The 20,635-nt window shown below is 35.9% G+C and overlaps 1 protein-coding gene across 11 annotated transcripts in view; it reads right to left on the reverse strand.

Annotated features, from left to right (window-relative positions):
* Positions 1-20,403, reverse strand: part of CDC42BPA (CDC42 binding protein kinase alpha) — a gene marked incomplete at both ends in the record, with an annotated part of 264,693 nt that extends 244,290 nt beyond the window's left edge. For all 11 annotated transcript variants that reach the window (XM_084252980.1, XM_084252987.1, XM_084252988.1 and 8 more), the window contains one exon: positions 20,226-20,403. In XM_084252980.1, coding sequence (XP_084109106.1) covers positions 20,226-20,403 — 178 coding nt within the window. The remainder of the gene's footprint in view (positions 1-20,225) is intronic.
* Between the last annotated feature and the right edge of the window lie 232 nt (positions 20,404-20,635).

Genomic DNA, 20,635 nt, shown 5'->3' on the forward strand with positions numbered 1-20,635 from the left:
GATTTTAAATATTTAAAAATCATTTAAATGTGCCAGGCACTGGTTTTAATACTTCATGTGCAATATTTTCTTTAATACAACTTTATGAGGTATGTATAGTAAGTATCACTGTTTTTGAAGATGGGGAAACTGATGCACAATGAGATTCATTAATTTGCAACAAGTTACTGTATCTTGTCAAGTGAAAAAAGTAGAGCATAAAAATACCAGAAGTGTCCCTGTGTAGAAATTAAATAGATACATAAAAAAATACTGAATGGGAGGGTACAAAAATGACAGAGGCTGCTATGTTGTAGTGGTGAAATTTTTTCCTTCTTTTTGAAAAGTTATATTGGTTATTTAGGAACATTTTAGTATTACGTATTAAGGGGAAAAGTTTAAGTTAAATTCACAAAACATATATGTACATGTGTACATATATATATATATATACACAGTACAAAAAATTTTTTTGTGTGTATAAGAACTAGGGTATAGGCCAGAGGTGGAGGGGAGATAAGAGGTTCACCAGAGACAGAGTGGGAAGCAGAACAGATGGATTTACTGAAATACACTGCTAAGGGAAGCTGCAAGACAGGAGAGGTCTGCTGTGCCATGTGTGGGTTAGCTCCCTGGCCAGGGATCAAACTCAGGCTGTAGTGGTGATAGCACTGAAACTTAAGCCCTAGGCCACGAGGGAGGCCCTAAAATACAAAATTTTTAAACTGAGTACAGTTCTTGCAATTCTGGCAATAAATTCTCTCATTCCCCTCACGCATTGCACAAAGATAACCAAATGAATATAGTAAGAATATAGTAAGTACATCAATTAAATTCAGTTCTATCTGGCAGGATACTCAAATTAACACTGCCTTGAAATTAAAATGTACTTCTTTGTCAAATGAAAGTCTTCCAGTAAACAGTTCAAAACTGGTAAGCTAGTTTGACAAAGCTGTCAGGGATCCGGGATGCTTTCAGCTGAGAACTAAGCTATCCTTGGAGCACGACTCTTACCGTCTCCTCCTCATGGTCTGAGCACTGAGACATCTTGTGTGCTCGGTGCAACAAAAGAGAATAAAGTGGGGAATGTCCTCCTTTTAATGAAGTTTCTGTTAAATACCACACATCACTTTGGCATACATCAACTGGCCAAAACCAGTCATGTGACCACATCTAATTGCTTAGAAAACTAGACAATTAAGTCAATTGAGTTTTGTTATTAAAGGAGTCCTATCAAAACTCCAACAGCCATTTTTGCAGAAATGAAAAAGCCAGTCCTCAAATTCACCAGGAATTACAAAAGGCCCAGAATAGTCAAAAATCTTGAGAAAGAATAACAAAGTTGTAGAGTTCACACTTCCCAATTTCAAAACTTACTAAAAAGTCACAGTAATCAAGGTCCTGTGGATCTGGCATAAAGAATAGCATGTGGATGAATGAAATGGAATTGAGAGTCCAGAAATAAACTCATACATCTAAAACTAACTGATTTTTTAAAAGGGTGCTAAGCCCATTCAATGGGGGGAAAATACACAAATTATGCTGGGACAATTAGATGTCCACATGCAAAAGAGTGAAGACGGATCTCTACTTTACATCACATGCAAAAATTAACTCCAAACAGATCATCAACTCAAATATAAGGACTGAATACAAAACTCTACAAAGAAAATGTAGGGCAAAAACTTCACAATACTGGAGTTAGCAATGAGTTCTTGAATATGACACCAAAGGCCTAGGCAACAAAAGAAAAAACAAACTGGACTTCATGAAAATTAAAAAGCATAATGTGACACATAAGCTATATAATGGAGTATTATTCAGTTTTAAAAGTAAATGAAATACTGGTGCATGTTACAAAATGGATGAACCTTAAAAGTATTTCTAAGTGAAGCAAACTAGATACAAAAGTCTAACAGGGTGGTCCCCAGGAAAGGGGGAGGTTCCAGGTTCCCTGCCCCACCCAAATGGAGGGTGGAGCTGAGCAGGGAGAGAAGAAGCTGCAGAGGAGACTGAGAAAGAAGGAAGCAGGATGGAGAGCCAGGAGGAGACCTGCAGGAGGCACATGTGAAGAAACTGTGCTTGCCTTTTGGTCATAGATTGGGTGACAACAGATGTGGGTGAGAGACCCATAAGGAGGTGACCATGGCAGCTTTTATCTTGATTTTGATTTTGCTCTTTTCCTTCCGGGCTTGTCTGGTTGTTTCTGACCCTTTTCTGTGGGTCCCCACTAGAAGATGCTTTAGACTTGTGGCAGGCTTTGGGGCGTTGCTGTGGGCCAATCCCACCTGGATGGAGTTCTACCCATGAGGGGACAGGTAACTTTGGGTGCTTGATTTAGAAACTAGATTCTTTGCCTTTCCTGTATTGCTTCCTAGTTGTATTAAAGTTCCTTCCCTTTAAAGTCTCATATGTTTTGTGTTAATGAGGTGGATGGCAAAACCCATTTAGAACAGGCAGGTTTGTGGGGTTTGGGCTGCCCCTCTCCCTGCCCTGTAACGAAAGGATGAGTATTATATGGTTCCACTTAGGTGAAATATCTAGAGTAAGTAAAATCGTAGAGAAAGAAAGAAAGCAGACTGCACGTTACCAGGAGAGAGGGGAAGAAAATGTAGAGCTGCATTTTGGGTACAGAGTTTCTGTTTGGGGTGGTGGAAAAAAAATAGAAATTGACAGCTACACAACATTATAAATTAATGATACTGAATTATATACTTAAAATGGTTCAAATGATAAATTCGGTTAAATATATTTATTTTATCACCAAAAAAGTGAAGGGGAAACAAGAGATTAGGGGAAACCAAAGCAATTATGTTTTTTATCTATAGTCTCAAAACACATGAACACACTCTTGCTCCTTGTCTCTCATGTGACAGTGAGGATTTCAGACTGCTGGCATTTTGAAGGAATGAGTCACAATTGCCCAGAGTCGTGCCACAATTTCAAATTCATATGCTACTGTGCAGGGACTGGGAACAGGGAGCACTTAGAGCACACCCAATGCACAGTCACATACACAAAATAACCATAAGTTAAATTAAGACCAGTGGTACCAGAAATTCAACCACTGTGTTTGCCTTCTTTCACCTTGCATCATTTTTTAAAATAACCTACAGAATATGCTTCTTTTAAGTTTTAATAATTTGTCTTGATATGTGTATAAGCTAAATAGTGGCATGTGTATGTTGTTAGAGCCTAAAATTTCCAAGGAAAATTACTCAAAACTAAGCTGAGTAAAATATATTGGTACTCTATAAAACTTCATATCCAATATGCTAAAGCAGAATCATACACAATTCTTCACACTCTAGAAGCTGGTGAGTTTCAAATATAGGCACCTTACAGTAAAAGGCTCATAAATCAGGAAAAGCCATTAATAATAATAAAAAGCTCTCTATAAAAGGATAAAAAACTGAACTACAATTCTTGATATTCAAAAAGCTTTCTGTGCTTTTCAAAACAAGAAATTCAAACTCAATTTGAGCCATAAGCAGGGAAATTTAGGGAAAGAATGATTTAAAACAGCTTTACCTGACAATTCTTAAATACTAAACAGCAGGGCTTTTAAATATCTAAATAATTTCTATTTCAAAAACTAATATTCTCACAATAGAAGTCACCTCTGTATATTTTAGAATTGAAATGTAAATTAGACTGTTGCAAAGGAACTACTACTACTGCTGGGAAAAAAATTCCTATATCATTTCCAAATACTAACCGTATTACATCATTTCCTTTTACTTCTTTGTTACTTTAAATGGAATGGTTCAAGTTGTTTTTAGTCATATACTTAATTGAAAACAAAATATACTGAGACTATCATTAATATTTCATCCTAACCCTTGCTAACTATTTTAAACTATGGACATTGCTATTTAGGCACTCTGTGTAGTGTCTACTTTAAATTCACTTGATTCTAAGTAAAGGCATTAAATCTAGAAACTAAAATAATGATCCCAATTTAAATATTCTATGATTTTACTATTTTTAATGTTTTCTTTTCCCTTTCAAGTAAAATGCAAGAGTAAATAGAGAATTTTTTAAGTATATAATCACCAACAAAACAAATGGCCAACAATTTGGAAAAGAGAATAAAAAGAACCTTGAACAGCAGTCAATAAACGAATCAGAGTAATTTCTAATGCAAAGAAGCAACATAACCTTTAGTTCTTTGGTTCACTATAGTAAAATGGCACAGTTGGGTAGATTATAAAAATGGAAATTTTTTTCCCCAATTCTGAAGGCTGCAAGAGCAAGACACCAGCATGATTGCATGGTTGCATTCTGGCGCCTAGCTGGCACCTTCTCAGTGTGTCTTCAATGGGAGAAGGGCTCAAAAGTTCTCTGGTATCTCTTTTATAAAGGGCACCAATCAAGACCTAAGTCCCTCCCAAAGGCCCTACCTCCTAACACCACCATCTTTAGAGATTAGGATTTTAACATATGAACTTGACAGGGACATTAACATTCAGACCATAACAACAACTCAATTTCTTTCAGGGTGCATTTTCCAATATGCATCAAATTAAATAATGAAGTCATCCTCTGAAAACCTGGCCCAGTAGTAGTTATTGTAGAAAGTTAACCAGTTTCCCATTTGGTCCTCTGCTCAGCAACTCCCTGAAACAAATTTCTCTTAACCCTGCCCTATAGCAGAAATGAAAACGATAGCTTGTCAATCAGATTTCAACAAGATTTTTTCTGTGAAAAGTTAAAATTCATTTCAAAAAGAATCTCATGCAGCATTTCTATGCATTTACAAGGACAAATGTGGACTTCAGATGACTCAAAAGCATTGAGGGCTGCTAACACAGAGCTACCCTACAGCTGTGCACCTGAAAAGTGTTCAGGTGTCTCCTCTCAGAGCACCTGGTAGCTTACTAGTTTATAGAAGTGATAGTCATAACCATCGTTTCCATCATTTGTGTGATTTATTTTGTTTTGGCTACCATGTTAGAATTCTTTTGTTGTGTGCTCTCTCCATAAATACTAAGTAACATATGAGTGTGCCTTGTGTAATTTTAGAAGTACCTATGTGTCATGAATGCAAAACGGAATTTATAGTTGAGTTTTTTCAGGAATAAAGTATCCTCCTAAGAAAAAGACTATTTAGAAATTGCCATCTATAAGAAAATCACTAAGGAAGAAAAAAAGACTGATTTGCTCAAAGAACATACTAATGAATTCTAACAAAAATCTCCCAGTTGCTGTATCCGGTTTTGAACTTCTCAATTACAGGACTTCAAAAAAGTTTGAAAATAAGATCAATTAGGAAAGGTAAAAGGAATTGGACTTCTTAACTCTGCAAAATCCAAAACCATATTTTAACTTTTCATGTTTATCAGTTTTCATCAGCAAGATTCAATAGCCAGTTAGGTCTAAGAAATACACTACGCCCCAGTTAGTATCATCACCCTCTTCAAAAAAACCTTCCCATCCCATATCATTTTCCCAATGTAATTATAGCATAATTTTGGTGAGATCAATATTCAGTGTTTCCATTACTGTAACCCTGCAAAATATTTTCCTTTCTTTAATTTACATTTTTTAAATACCTGTCTTCTCATTTACTTCATTTTCTAAGCAACCCTAAACTCTTTCCGTATTTCTACACCTCCTAAGATGTTCACCACATTAAATACTGAAGAAGGCTCTCCTGGAGCCGCCTCCTATCTGCATTGTCTGACCTCAATGGCTTCGGCAAAGATGTCATGCTGTATTCTGCCTTCATTGCCATTGACAAAATCCTTTCTTCTCTCCCCTATCTTGAATTTCCTGCCTAGTATAATCTCTATTTCATCTTAATTTACTCACTTGTTTTAGCTGGAGGTAGGGTAACCAACTCATTACACTTTACCTAGGACTTCCTTGATTTTAGCACAAATCCCACACACTGAGAAACTCCTCGTTCCTAGGTGGTACACCTCAAGGTTGGCTAACCCTACTGGGAGCCCATGGGTTTTAGAAGGTAAATATCTTGGAAACTTGCATGTCTACATATGTCCTTATCTCACACTCACACTTGACTGAAAATCTGACTACAGAAATTACTCTGAAAATCATCTTCTTGAAAATACTAACATTATCTTCTAGCTCCCAGTATTGCTGCTGAGCAGTTAAAGCCTTTCTAATTCCTCATCCTTTGTATACTTTCTCCTTGGAAACTTTTGAGTCTGTTCTTTGTCTCCAGAGTTCTGGAAATTCCACAATGCATTGGTTGTGAATCTTGATGTGAATCTATTTTTATCCATTGTGCTGAGTATTTGGTTGAGTCCTTCTGTTTAAAAATTCAAGTCTTGGTTCTAGAATATTTTCTTGAATATTTCATTGATGATTTCTTCCCCTCTGTCCTCTCCATTGGAATTCATATTTTTTCAGAGTATTATTCAGACATTTTAAAATGGTACCCTAATTTTCTTCTATCGCCTCTTTTCTATTTCTGTGTGTTTTTGTTCTATTTTCTAAGAATTTTTTCAATTTTATATTGTAATTTTTTTACTGTTTTCATTTTAACTAGCACATTATTAATTTTAAGAACTTTTCCCCTTTCTTTTGTTTCTTTTTATGGCATTCTAATTTTATTCCATAATTTTTCTCTTATCTCTGAGAATATTATCACGGTACTGCTTGTTTTTGAAGTTAGGGTTTTTCTGTACAGTGTGTTTCATACAAGTTACTTTTTTAGCTTTTCAGTTTTATAGCTGGAAATATAACTTACTCATTAGGGGCTTTCCTAAGAAATCTGAAAATTCTTGGTTTCCCATTCATACTTAAGTATGACAAGATTAAAAAAAAGATGATCTGATCCTCTGAGACCTCGGATAAAGCTCACCAATAATGAACTTCACTATAGTGTAATTCTTTATTAAGGAATCCTTGATATCTTTGGGCCTTTCTTCCTGAGTTGTCAGATTCTCCCTAAAAGACTCTTCTAATCTCCTGTGCCAGTGATAAAGGAAGGCACAGATGCCAGCCTTCTGGGAATCAACATAAGTAAATAAACATTTATTTAACCTTCTTGTTTTCAGTATGAAACGCCCATCCTAAACTTGGCCAGATGTCACTCAACCCACAGAACCTGTTTTACTGAGAATAAAACATCCAGTCTTTGTTTGGGTAGGAAAGGGATTAAAGTAGCCCAGTGGCATGGGGGAGGGGAGGTTGGAGGGAGGTATGTATTTGAGTTCCTACTGCTTATAGAACAGCTTCAGTCAAGCTTCCATATTTAACCCCGTTCCCATCTAAACTTTCAGAGGTTCCTGAAGACACCAATTTCTAAGATTTTTAAGGACTCTATAAAGTAAACAGTCACCATGATTAATTACCCTTTGACTTTCTTAGATCTGCTATAGTATTCTCTCCTGTTTTTCTCATCAATGACTTTTTTTTTTTTTTTACTTTTTAAAAATCCTTTACTATTGTTTTAGTTGGGTTGCAGAAGGGAATTAAATTATATTGTGTACTCCAATCATCATCACCAACTCCCAAGCTTATGCTGGACATTAAAATATTTAACTTGAAAATTTAGATATTATTTGCATTTCCCCTACTCCTTTAAACAGTAAAACTCTCTTCTCCTTACATTCACTCCATTAAACACTTTTTAACAGATTGTCAACTGCCAAGTGGAGGGATTAAAAAACACCACTTACAAGAAATCACTTTTGAAACAAAAGGATAAAATCAGTGAGGAAAGAGGTCCCTTACATACAAAAATATGATTTTTATGTAGTGCTTCAAGATCAGATCTATTGTTTTTTGGCCTTGCTGTAACAAATATAATGGCATTCATTCATTCAACCAATGTTACCAAATGTCTGCTGTGCTGTGTGTCATGTACTATAGGGACAGGCAAGTCAGGGGAATAGCTGTGAAAGACAATTTCCAATAAATTAACCAATACATGAAAAGTCATGCAATAGTCAAGATGTGCCTTAATTAGCAAAAAAGAATGACCATTTCAGTAGGGTTGGAGTAAAAGGTAAACCTGGTAGAAAAGGGCAATACAAGAGAATTTAGGGGGAAATAGAATGTCTTGTATCTTGACTGTGGTAATGGTCCACATTCGTCAAAACTCATGGGACACAAACCAAAAAGAGTGAGTTTTACTATATGAAAATTTTTTAAAAGAATGAAAAAATATTTAAAGGTGAGAAATACAATATAAACAAAACTTTATATCTAGGTAAATGATCAGGTAACTAATCTTCCCATTCTCCTTCTTTTTTTTTTTTTATAGAGGCATGTTTTATTTATTTTTTATTTATTTGTTTGTTTGTTTATACATGCACTGGGTACAGTCAGAAGCGCGGGAGGGTGAGAGAATTCACCAGAGCCAGAGCGGGGAGCAGAGCAGGCAGAAGGACCGAAGGACACTGCTGAGGGGAGCAGCGGGCGGCAGGAGAGGTCTGCGCGCCATGTGGGACCCTCCTCCGGTGGCCGGGGAGCAGCCGGGGATCGAACCGGTGCCGCAGAGGCCGCGGGCAGCTTCGCAACCCAGCGCTCAACCGCTGCGCCACCGGGGAAGCCCTCCCATTCTCCTTCTGAAACAATTCAGCCCTAAAGTCATTAGGTGTGGCACATCAAAGCAGGTACAGGGGTACATAAGTCATCCTGGACCAAAATGGGGTACTGAAAGTTAAACTGGATGAAAAGAATATTCACAGAGAATGTCTGATGGGCCTAAGCAATGCCAGAAGCCGAGGAACATGAGGCTATTTAGGAAGTGTTAAGGGCAGACAGGCATGAACAGCAAAGTCTGGTGTCGGCAGTCAGACCCAGGTGAGGAGCACCTCAGTGGAGGAGAGGAGGATGGCAACCTGCCGCAGGGAATCAAGGCGCAATGAGATAAAGTCACACCTTGGTACGCAGTGCTGATGATGAATTAGCATGAGTAGCTCATCTGCACGGGAGAAAGGGGGCTCCCTAGCAATGATGAGAGACTGGTTATATACTGAAGAACTGATCACATAAGTAAATATATTAAGGACAATGGGACCCAGGTTTGTCACTGTTGGAGAAGGGAGGTGCAAGATAGAAAAGAACAACAAAAATAGAATGAATTCTTTAGTGTTGAACTGAACAGGATGAGTGGTATGGTACAAACTCATGATAGATGATGGGGGGAGGGGGATGGGGATGGGGGGAAAGATCAACAGAAATGAAGACAGATATATGTGTACATACTTGGGTGGATAAACAGAAAGAAAGATAGGCAGATATATGGACAGGACAGGACAGGACAGGACAGGACAGAGAGATAGCTCTGTCCACTAACAGAGCATGTAAGAAGCAACACCAAATAGCAATAAGCATATATGGAGCCCAGATGTTGGCTTCTGTATCATCATCCACTAAAAGGAAGCAGGACTTCTTAGAGAAATAACTGATTCCAAGGCTGTGGTAAGGAAAGTACAAGATGAGCTCAAATCATTTTGTTATGCCAAAAAGCAAAAAAGTGCTCAGAGTCACATAGAGATGTCAAAGAACAAAGAAGCCAGTTTGAAAGGGCTCCTACTAGCCAACTGTGGGTCAATTTGAACCTCAAAATAAGTAATGATTGTACAGGATTATAACCTAATGACTACACTAGACAATCACAAGCCCAAACTGACAAAAGAAAATTACTTAATGAAAAATAGGGTAGTGCTCGCTTCGGCAGCACATATACTAAAAAATAGGGTATTTAAGGGCCTCCCCTGGTGGTGCAGCAGTTGAGCGCTGGGCTGCAAAGCTGCCCAGCCTCTGCAGCGCCAGTTCTATCCCCAGTGGCCAGTGAGGGTCCCACATGGCGCGCAGACCTCTTCTGCCGCGCCCACTGCTCCCCTCAACAGTGTATTTCGTCAGTCTGCTCTGCTCCCCGCTCTGACTCTGGTGAATTCTCTCACCGTCCCGCACTTCTGACTGTACCCAGTGCTTGTAAAAATAAATATATAAATCTTTAAAAAAAAAATGGGTATTTAAATAATTTTAAACTACCTTCCCACAAAATACTTCAAAGGGGAAAAGCAACTATTCAGTGGAAAAGCCCAACAGAGAACACCTTAATTAGCAACATGAACAACCATATTTATTAATTATACTTACACCTCAATAAACCTGGGGCGGGGGAAAATAATAAAATGAACACTGGGGCAACACTCAACCACTTAATCGGATGCAATGAGAAGAACACTGCATCACTTCTGTGATACTCTTGCCAAAGATATATTACCACAAGAAAACAAACCCAAATTCAGAACTGCTGGAAATGCTGCAAAATAACTGGTCTGCAACCTTCTAAAGAGCAAAAGTCACAAAAATTGGGCCTCCCTGATGGCGCAGGGGTTAAAGACAGCGCTATCAAGCTATTGCCAGCCACGCCAGCACAGGAGTGCCAGCCCCGGACATCCAGGCAGCAAACCACAGAGCGCAGCAGACCTCTCCGGTCTTGCCCTCTGCTCCCTTCAGTAGTGTATTTCAGTAGCTCTGCCTGTTCTGCTCCCCACGCTCTCTGCTGAACCCTCTCACACCCCTGCAATTCTGTCTTACATCCCAGTTCTTGTATGCATAAATAAATAATTTTTTTTAAAGTCATGAAAGTCAATGAAACTTAAATCTAATCCAAACTGAATGTCACAAGAAGGCATGACATCTAAATGAAACATACATGATTCTGAACAGAATCATGTTGCTATAAAGATATTACCAGAACAGGGCCTCCCCGGTGGCACAGCGGTTGAGCGCTGGGTTGCGAAGCTGCCCGCAGCCTCTACAGCGCTGGTTTGATCCCCGGCTGCTCCGGGTCCCACATGGCGCGCAGACCTCTCCTGCCGCCCCGCTGCTCCCCTCAGCAGTGTACTTCGGTCCTTCTGCCTGCTCTGCTCCCCGCTCTGGCCCTGGTGAATTCTCTCACCCTCCCGCGCTTCTGACTGTACCCAGTGCTTGTATAAATAAATAAATAAATAAATCTTTAAAAAAAAAAAAAGATATTACCAGAACAACTGACAAAACTTTAATAAAGCCTATGGATTAGATAATAGCAACATTTCAAGGTTAATTTCTTGATATTAATAGTTGTATTGCAGTTATGCATAAGGTAGAAAATACATATGAACATATTTGGAGATGACACATAAAGCAGGCAATTTACTCGCAAATGTTTCAGAGGACGTGAGAATGTACTGTACTTGCAATTTTTCTGTAATCTTGAGATCACTGAAAAACAATTTCCAGTGAAGAAAGAGAAAAAAAGGAAATAGAAAAGGATCATATCATAAAAAATTCTGTATGCCATGCTGTAGAGTTTAAATGTCATGCTGAAAATCAAAGATCATTTTATAAGGATTGTTTTTTAAGTCACACTAAACAAATTTTAGTCATACTAAAATCCGTAAGATTCACAATGTATTCTGATTAGGAGCACATGTAATATTGAGGTTAGGGAATTACTTAAAATTTAATGGAGAAACAAAAGCATGATTAATGAGGTCAAAGAGAGCCAGGAATATAATCCTTTTAGATACATTTAGTACAGACAAGTCAATTGAGTCAAATGCATTCTGAGGTTGAACAAAATCAGAACACTCAGTATCACCATGGGAACACATGCAAAAAATAAATATGATCACAGTTTATCTCAAGCAATGTAATGGAGCGATGAACTCCTAGAAAAAACTATCAACTTAGCATGCATTAGTCAGAAACCAGATGACACATCAAAAGGTATGTACCAAAATGGCAGACATAAAAATCACACTAGATTTGCAAATACTACTGTGGTTTTAACAATAAATTCTAAGAAAATTTTCATAAGTATGGAGTATGAACAAGCTTTATGATACCACATCAATAGGTCAGTTTCACCACATTCCTGAGATCTGGGTCTGTTTTTAAATGTTTTTAAACCAGGACATTTTAGTCAGGGCTATGAATCTCAAATCCAAATCAGTGCAATTCAATCTCAAAATATAGGGCTTTAGCCAATGCCTTCTAATAGGGACTTCTCCTAATCTTTTTAAACAAGTATTTTAAATCTCCAGACAGAATACTTCTCAGTAGATGCCTAAGTACTTTTAATAGTATCTCCATTAGCCACTCCCAGTAAACCTGATATTTAAGAATAGGATTCTTCTTGTAGTTAAGACAACTACGCTGGTTTTATGGAACCCTTAAAAAAACCTAGTTAGCTCTGTTCTATTTCACAGCAACAATTTCCATCTCAAATTCTCTATCAATGGTTAGAGGTAAATGGATTTGAAAATGATCAAATTCCACTGGGGGGAAAAAATAATCACCAGATTAGCAGGAACATCCTTGCAAACTAGGAACTGCACACATAAACTGCTCAAAGGCATGTATCAAGTCTTATTATCCTTTGTACACACCCAATGCAGAACTCCACACTAACTTAATAAATATTGCCAGATTAACTTCTATGTGATGCAAATCAAAGTGCTAAAAAAAGTGAAAAGGATAAAGGCAAGTCATTCAAACCTTTGCCTGTGTTTGAAGACTGATGGAAACTGTGAGAAAATTTAAAAAAACAATGTGGTATTCTGCCATAAAACCAGTTTAGAGGATCTGACATTGCGTATGGCTTCCTAGTCTATGCCAGCATGTCCCAAACTGTCAGCTGCTCCTCATAAAAAGGATCCCAAAGTCAAATGACTTAGGCAAATTCTATGTAAAAATAAAAGTTAAACAGGTTTCTGTATTGCAAAACTTTTGAAACTATGATAATGTGCTCTGCAATGGTCAAAGAAAATTTCAATAAGCACTGTTTTCCAAACTTACACAGCCAGTGTTGTCTTAATTTTCAGAATATTCATTTATATCTTTTGAAATAGCTTCAGAAGCACTAATATATACTATTAATTTTCTTTATACTTATTATCATGTATTTTCTTCATACTAACATGCATTTATGGGTGCTGCATAACCTTTAGTCTATAAAATATCCGAAGTGACATAGTTTTTCATAATCTAAAAATAGTAATAAACATTTTTCATGATGATTTTAAATTTCTGAGCTGAGGTCTCGATTTCCATCATTGATTTACATATTAAAGCTATATAAAACATAAAAGTGATTCAGGTAATAACAACAAAATGTTCCAATGCAAAATATCTTATCCTAAAAGAAAAAATTAATTATTTGCATTGTCATGTAGGAAAAACATCCCCAATGCCAATATAATTTAATAAAATCGTATCAGTAAGATATGAATGTTAATAAATTAGTTGTTTACCTCCTTATATTAGTACAGGTATACATTTCAATTATACTTTATTTTAAATATATTGTATTTTACTTCTTCCTTTATCATAAGGCTAGACAGAAATTTAAAAAACAGAATGGGAAAAAAAGCTGACAAAAGTCACCAGAAAGGAAAAATCCTAAACCAAATTTCAACCTTATGGCAAAAAAAGTTATTATTACGTCTACTTTTTACATATGATAAAAAGAGTTAGAGAGTTTAAGTAAAATGCCTAAATCACCAGCTGTAATCAAAGAAATCAAGTCTGGACCCAAAGACCATGCTCTTTACCAGCACCTTTAAGTAAGCTTTAAACACTATGAAAAGGTGGGGCTTTTTTGGTCATTGATTAAGCATATGGTGATGGTTAAGCAATTTCAAATAAAACTGAAAGTTAAACAAATGACTGCACATGACTGAGCGAATTCACATGCATTTTTAAGACTGTTTTCATCCACTTAAGCACTACTTTCCAGTATAATTAGAACAGCTATGGGAGGAATGGTGTTGATGGGGAAAAATTAAAGAAAAAAACGAATCTGTACCAGAAGCAAGAGAAAAAAGACTAATTTATTGTCCTATAAGCCATTTGTCTTTAAACAATCAAGTTAAATTATCCTCTAGTATTCTGTACTATCTGCCACCCTAATACCTGAGAATAAAAGTTTATGGTATTCACAGAGTTCTAGTGGTACCAATTACATATAGTTTTCTCTCTAATAAAATGATCTTACTTTCTTGGACTCAAAATCCACTACATATAAATAGGGGCTGGCACCTGAAACCCATAGCTTCACAGCTACATTATTACAACAGCAAAGTTCCCACATTAGTCCAAAAGTCTGAAACCAACAGCTTAACTAAAACATAATAGCCTTAGAAAAAACAATACAACACTATATAAGAATTTTAAAATTGTCTGAGTACATGATTTTTCCTCTTAAGCATCACAAAATCATAAATAAAAGTGTTTCAGATAGACAGTAGTTTTGCAACATGTTACAACTACAGAAAGGAAAGCTGGAAAAGATAAAGTGACAATTCCTGTATTAACTGTGAATGCCAAACCACGAAGAAAAACTACTTAAAGCAAGAAGAGGCCATAGAGAATTCCCAGTAAGTTCAAGGACGTTAGAGGTTAACAGCACAAATTCATTAGTATGTATAATTTCCCTGTATTTTTTAGGGTGTCTTAGAGATAACTGTTCACCAGCATCACTTTTGTGTTACTCCACCACAGTTAAGTTGATCCTTCAGTTCTCATGATTATCACACACAACCAGTCCAGAACCACTAAGTAGAATATTAAGATTTGGATTCTATCTCCAGAGTTTCCTTCAAAAATTCTTTCTAACCCTAATCAACAGAATGCCATGACCTCCTAGTGAAAGAGCATTTTTCAAAGGGGTTTCTCTCCCGATTCTCCATTTCCTTCCAAGAATCTTGTCCTTACTCAAACAACTTTTCACTAAATTCTTCAGTGTATCCCTATTCTTATAATGTGGAACTATGTCTATACTCTTTTTTCTGTGTAACAGAAAATAAGTGTAACATCTTTTGGCTTCCTCCACACTAAGTTTCCAGCTCTTCTGATCCACATCTATAATACAGGAAGAGACAGAAGAAATCCTGAGAGTTTTCCATAACAATACTTAATCTTTCTACAAATGATATACTTGATATTTTCTATACTAGACTTTTTTAATGCTAGTTGGACTTAAAAAATTGATTTTTTTAAACCTATCAAAGCCAAATAAAGGGGCAGGGGGACTATATATGTTGGAAGTAAGTGTATCAAAATAGAGACTGTGGAAGAAATTTTTGACCACCACAGAAGAGCAGTACAATAAAATACTAATTTGGATGAACATGAGCTATTTTACCTTAAAATAGCCTGGACGTACTATGTAATATTAATCAGTCCAGAAATTATGGGACACTTCATAAAATTTCCAACATATTATGCTGTTTTTAGAATGCTATACTAAGGTATACCTTATATTTCCACACGAAATGAACAGATTCCTAAAGTTCTTAAAGTATTCATCCTGACATCCCTATTCTCACTTATACAGCAATTTTTCTTTTTAAAAAAGAAATTTGGGAGAGATGGAGTAATAATTGCCACCGCTTATTAACAAAGCTTCTACCATGTGCCAGAATTGTGTTAGATCAAATAATGTTATTCATTTACTATTATTATTAGCGTATAGCTCACTAGTAAGAGGTTAGTATATAGAAATAAGTGCTCAACCTATATGTCTGATGACATTTATGATGATTCTAATCAAGGACTTAAAAAAAACTTAACCATCTGTATTAAGTGGACATTTAGATAATCTGGTCTGATTAACAATGTACTTAGGAAAGCTAAAATGCAGAATGGTAGGAGTGAAGAACAAACCATCCTTGAAAAGAATCAGATCCTTGCTGATCAAATAATCATCACCTCATTTAATTGAGGCACACATGAACAAAATGTGAATAATGTTTAAAACTAATGACAGGAAAAATTCAAACCACAGTACTTGCTGTTGTACTCTCTCTCTTAGCAAGTTTATTAATCATTCAGACTACTTTGTGTATATTTGACACTGAATAAGCTATGAAATTACTATTATTCAGGGATAATTTACATAAAATGCTACCAGTTCAAGACTTAGGATGCATAAAAAAACCAGATAGCTATACATAGATAGCCCCGTATGCCGCCAATGCGCTGATATATCTATATTTTAAATTATTTAACATGAATTTCCTAAAATTCCAATTTCCCATTTCAAAGAGAGTATCCAACAACAATACATACATTTAATCATTACTGATAATAAGTTTGTAATATAAAAGTAATTTTTGTTTCTAGAACTCTACAGTAACTTATTCTAGTATCATACCATGACATTAAAACTATTACATTACAAACAAATATGGAAACCACGGACATTTTATCAATTTAGGGCCACCCTGGTGGAGCAAGGGGTTAAGACGCAACCTATGAAGCTGTCCGCAGCCTATGCAGCACGAGTTCAATCCACTGGCCAGGGAGCTACCCACATGGCACAGCAGACCTCTCCTGCCTCGCCTTTGGTCAATCTGCCTGTTCTGTTTCCAACTCTGTCTCTGGTGAATCCTCTCTCTCTCTCTCTCTCTCTCTCTCTCTCACACACACACACACACACACCCCACCTCTAGCCTGTACCCCAGCTCTTGTATGCATAAATAAATAAAATCTTTAAAAAAAATTTTATCAACTTAAAAAATAAGGAAATAACAGTCACCAGGCACATGAAAAAGTGTTCACAATCACTTACTATTAGAGAAATGTAAATCAAGACCACAATGAGGGACCATCTTACACTTTGAGAATGGCCCCTGTCAACAAGACCAGAAACAAGTGCTGGTGAGGATGTGGAGAAAAGGGAACCCTACTGCACTGCTGGTGGGAATGTAAACTGGTCCAGTCCTTGTGGAAATCAGTATGGAGGTGTCTCAAAACATTAAACACGGACCTGCCATTTGACCCAGTAATTCAACTACAAGGTATCTATCCCAAAAATTCAAAAGTGCAAATTTAAAAGGAAAACTGCACTCCCATGTTTATAGCAGCACTATTTACTATAGCTAAATTATGGAAACAACCTAAGTGCCCCAGAATAGATGAGTGGATCAAGAAGATGTGGTACATATACACAATGGAATAGGACTCAGTGGCTAAAAAAGATAAACTCATGTCATTTGCAACAACATGGATGAAGCTTGAAAGGATAATGCTAAGTGAAATAAGTCAAAAGGAGAAAGATAAATACCAGATGATGTCACTAATATGTGGATTATAGAGAAACTAAAGTAATAGTCAGATAGCGACAAGATGAAAAACTAACCCTTGATAGCTGACTTCAGAACTGAAACTCCAGCGGTGAGGAGGTTTGGAGGAGGGTAGAGCAAAGAGGGAAAGAAGCACAATGGAATATTGGTGGTGGGTGCACTATAGTGGTAATATCTGATGAGGATACCCCAATATTACCTCAGTCAAAAATTAATTATTAAAAAGATTAAACTTTTTATTTCAAAAAAAATGAGACAAAACATAGTCTTTCAAATCTTATTGAATATAACTGGAAAGTAATATGCTAGTAAACTCAAAAGTCATCTATGGCCTTAACACAATGTCCTCTTCCTCTCTACTGCTTCCTCAAGCCATCAGCACCGAGAGAAAGGAAAACTGTCAAAGAAAAGACAACATTTCTGACTCAAATTGTCAGTTTATTATTGTCATGACACCACAATGAACAAAACATTAACTGCACCAACATAAAAGTGAAACGCAACATAACTAGGAATGAAGTGAAATTGATGGAAATGAAGAAAGACAGAATTTTGGCTGACCCTTTTATAATTGCCTATCATCAGCATGAAAAAAAGGCATATCTAGAAGGCACTTTCATTATCATAAATAACCAAATACAAATAAACAGTATGTAATACACAGAATTTAACTACTACTACTATCCTGTTAGAAACACTGGATCATTTAAAACTCAAACTGAAAAATGTGTCACTTAAGGCAAATCTGTATTATCAAATTTAACCCTTATTGATCCTTATAATAAATTTCTATCAAGACCAAAGAAAATAAAAATTAAAATTAAAATGAAGTCAACTCACTATCTCAAAACTTCCTCAATATAATGTGTTTTCTATGTAATGTTAGAGAGAAGGTGTAAAATAGGAGATTTCCCCCACAATGTATTAATCAATTCATAGACAAAGACGACTTGACCTATTTCAATATCTAAATGAAGTGAGAACTCTGGAATTCTCTATTTAAATTCTCTTAATAGCTTAAAGATAGTAAATAATAACATTCAAGACACATCTTTTGACAGTTTCCATTCTTAACTTTCTTATGTCTTACTCAAACTTCTGTGGTTGGTTAACACCCACTTGCAGGACTTTGTTCTCCAACTTAAAAAAACTTGAGACTTAACAGACACTGCCTAGCCCCAAAGTGTACAAAAATAAGTCCTTAAAAATTCTATTCTCTTGCCTTCTGTTACCGAGAAACACAAAAGGGTTTACTTAAGTACATTTTTGTTATGCCATATAGCAGACGTCTAAAAAGACAAAATATGAAGGATACTGCTAACACTTAATTTACTTTAAGTTGTGAAAAGTCCTAGCTTAAAATTATTTAAAATATATTAATAAAAATAAAATGTACTCAGCCAAATATTTAAACTTCGGCTTTGATTAAAATATGTATAAGTTATTATATGCACATATATACACATATATACATGTACGCATATACACACATATGAAACAAAGTCCAAAAAAAATATTTAGTGGAAAATATATACAAATTATTCTGATAATTCACCAAAATAACTCATAGCATAAAACTGTAAGGCAACAGAGGGTATGGTTTTCCCCTTGATCATAATTTTAAAATTATATTACTACTGGTACATACAAAAGGTTCTCCCATCATTTTGCAAATAAGACATGAAATGACAATCATAATCACAGATTAGAATGTAGCTATGGAACCACAGTTCTCTAAAGATATCAAACCTTAACTTTAAACCTTCAAAAAAACACTAAAAGTTTTCTAAATTTATGAAACCTAGAAAACCACATGTCTTATAAATATTTTGTTCTACACACAAAAACTCTAACGAAACCAGTACCAAAATCAAAACTGTCTCACTCTTAAGACAGAAATTACTTCATAGTTCTGAATTCTGACATTCCCTGTATAATTCCGGTAGTCTAATTTAAAAAGTCTATATAAAATATATAGGGTTTAACATCAACATCAAGTTGCTAAAAAAAAAGTCTGATATGACAAATTGAATAAAATTATTACATATAATCAATACTGAATGAGGGATTTATCTGACAAACTAATTCAAACCCAAAGCCACAAAAAAAATCACAATTAACTTTGGCTTCAGTAAAATAAATCTTTACTTGGGAACAAAAGCACCTGCAACAAATAAGTAACATAACAAAAGTACAAAATACTTATTTATGTCTATTATCTTTCAATGTGCCAATATAGGAGTGGGTGATAATGTGTATTTTCCAATAGCGAGACCTGCTGGTAGGCAAATATGGCCCTAGGTAACAGTGGAAGCAGAATTTAAGCCAAGCCTTCAAGATCCAAGGTCACGTGAGGCGTTTGTTCTCCTCACCGATCTGTTCCACTACAATAGGTCTTCTAAATCACATCAACATCATGAAGACAGACTTCTAACTGGTTTGGAGTAAATCTAGATTTAGAGTAAATCTAACTTTCAGGCAGAAGCAGCTCCCAAACATTCTCCAACTACCATCACAAAATTTTTGCCCGTTTATGTCGTGTTATCTCACAAACAAGACAATTTTGGGAAAGTCCATGTTAAGCAGCTTTCTTTGCTTGGGCAATACAGATGAAATAAACCGCAGTGATCACTACCTTTAAATTCCTACTGACACAAGGTATTTATCTTCTTCCACTTAGAGAGTGATTTCAAAGTCTCAGAAGGAATGTATCCACTACTAAATCCTCTCGATTAAAGGTCTGTGATACCACCACGCATTAGACAACTGTGAGCAATAATCCACGTTGTGCCCATCACAGAATTACTCAAAAAAATCTTACTGCTGACCTAAAAACATAAATTCCTCCTCCTAACTTCCACATTAAGACAACTGAGTAGCATGGCTATACTCTTGGGAAACTGTTTACCAAAAACTAGAAAAATTGTTTTGAATTCTTGTCTATCCTTCCACTGAATATATATTTAAATACATAATATACACTTTGTACAAACTATCAAATATATACTATGTACTTAAATGTGTACCGCAAATACATATTGTATATAGTATAGAAATGTCAATGTTTACATGTAAGCAATGTATTTTATTTACATATACTCATTACTGAGTAGAACGCTTACTCCTAACAACACATCATAATGCCCAGCTGAAGTTTGTTTTTTTTTTTTAATACAAACTTACCCCATTCTAGGTATTCAAGAATGTTCTTCTCTCTTCTCAATGGAGAATTATTGCATTCATCATAAAGGCAGATAAGTATATCCAATAACGTTTCCACGCTGAAGCACTGCCCATTGGTCTGAGCCGGCCCATCCAAAATAAACTGTTCCAACTGCCTCAAACGCACTTCTCCAGACATGTTTGCTTCAATTTCTGCTGGTGTTCCTTTAAATTATGACTACGGTTTTTACTATAGTTGTTTGAATCGAAATTTTAAAAGGTGTGGTTTTAAAAATAAACCACTTGTTCTTCAGACAAGAGTCATGCAATGCCAGTGCTGAATTAAACATCCAACACACCAGTAACCTCACTTAACTGAAGCGTCTTCAATGTCGCACATATACATATATCTTAAGGGAAAGTTACCATAA

The sequence above is a fragment of the Talpa europaea genome (genome assembly GCF_964194135.1).
Source record: "Talpa europaea genome assembly, chromosome: 14".
NCBI lineage: Eukaryota > Metazoa > Chordata > Mammalia > Eulipotyphla > Talpidae > Talpa > Talpa europaea.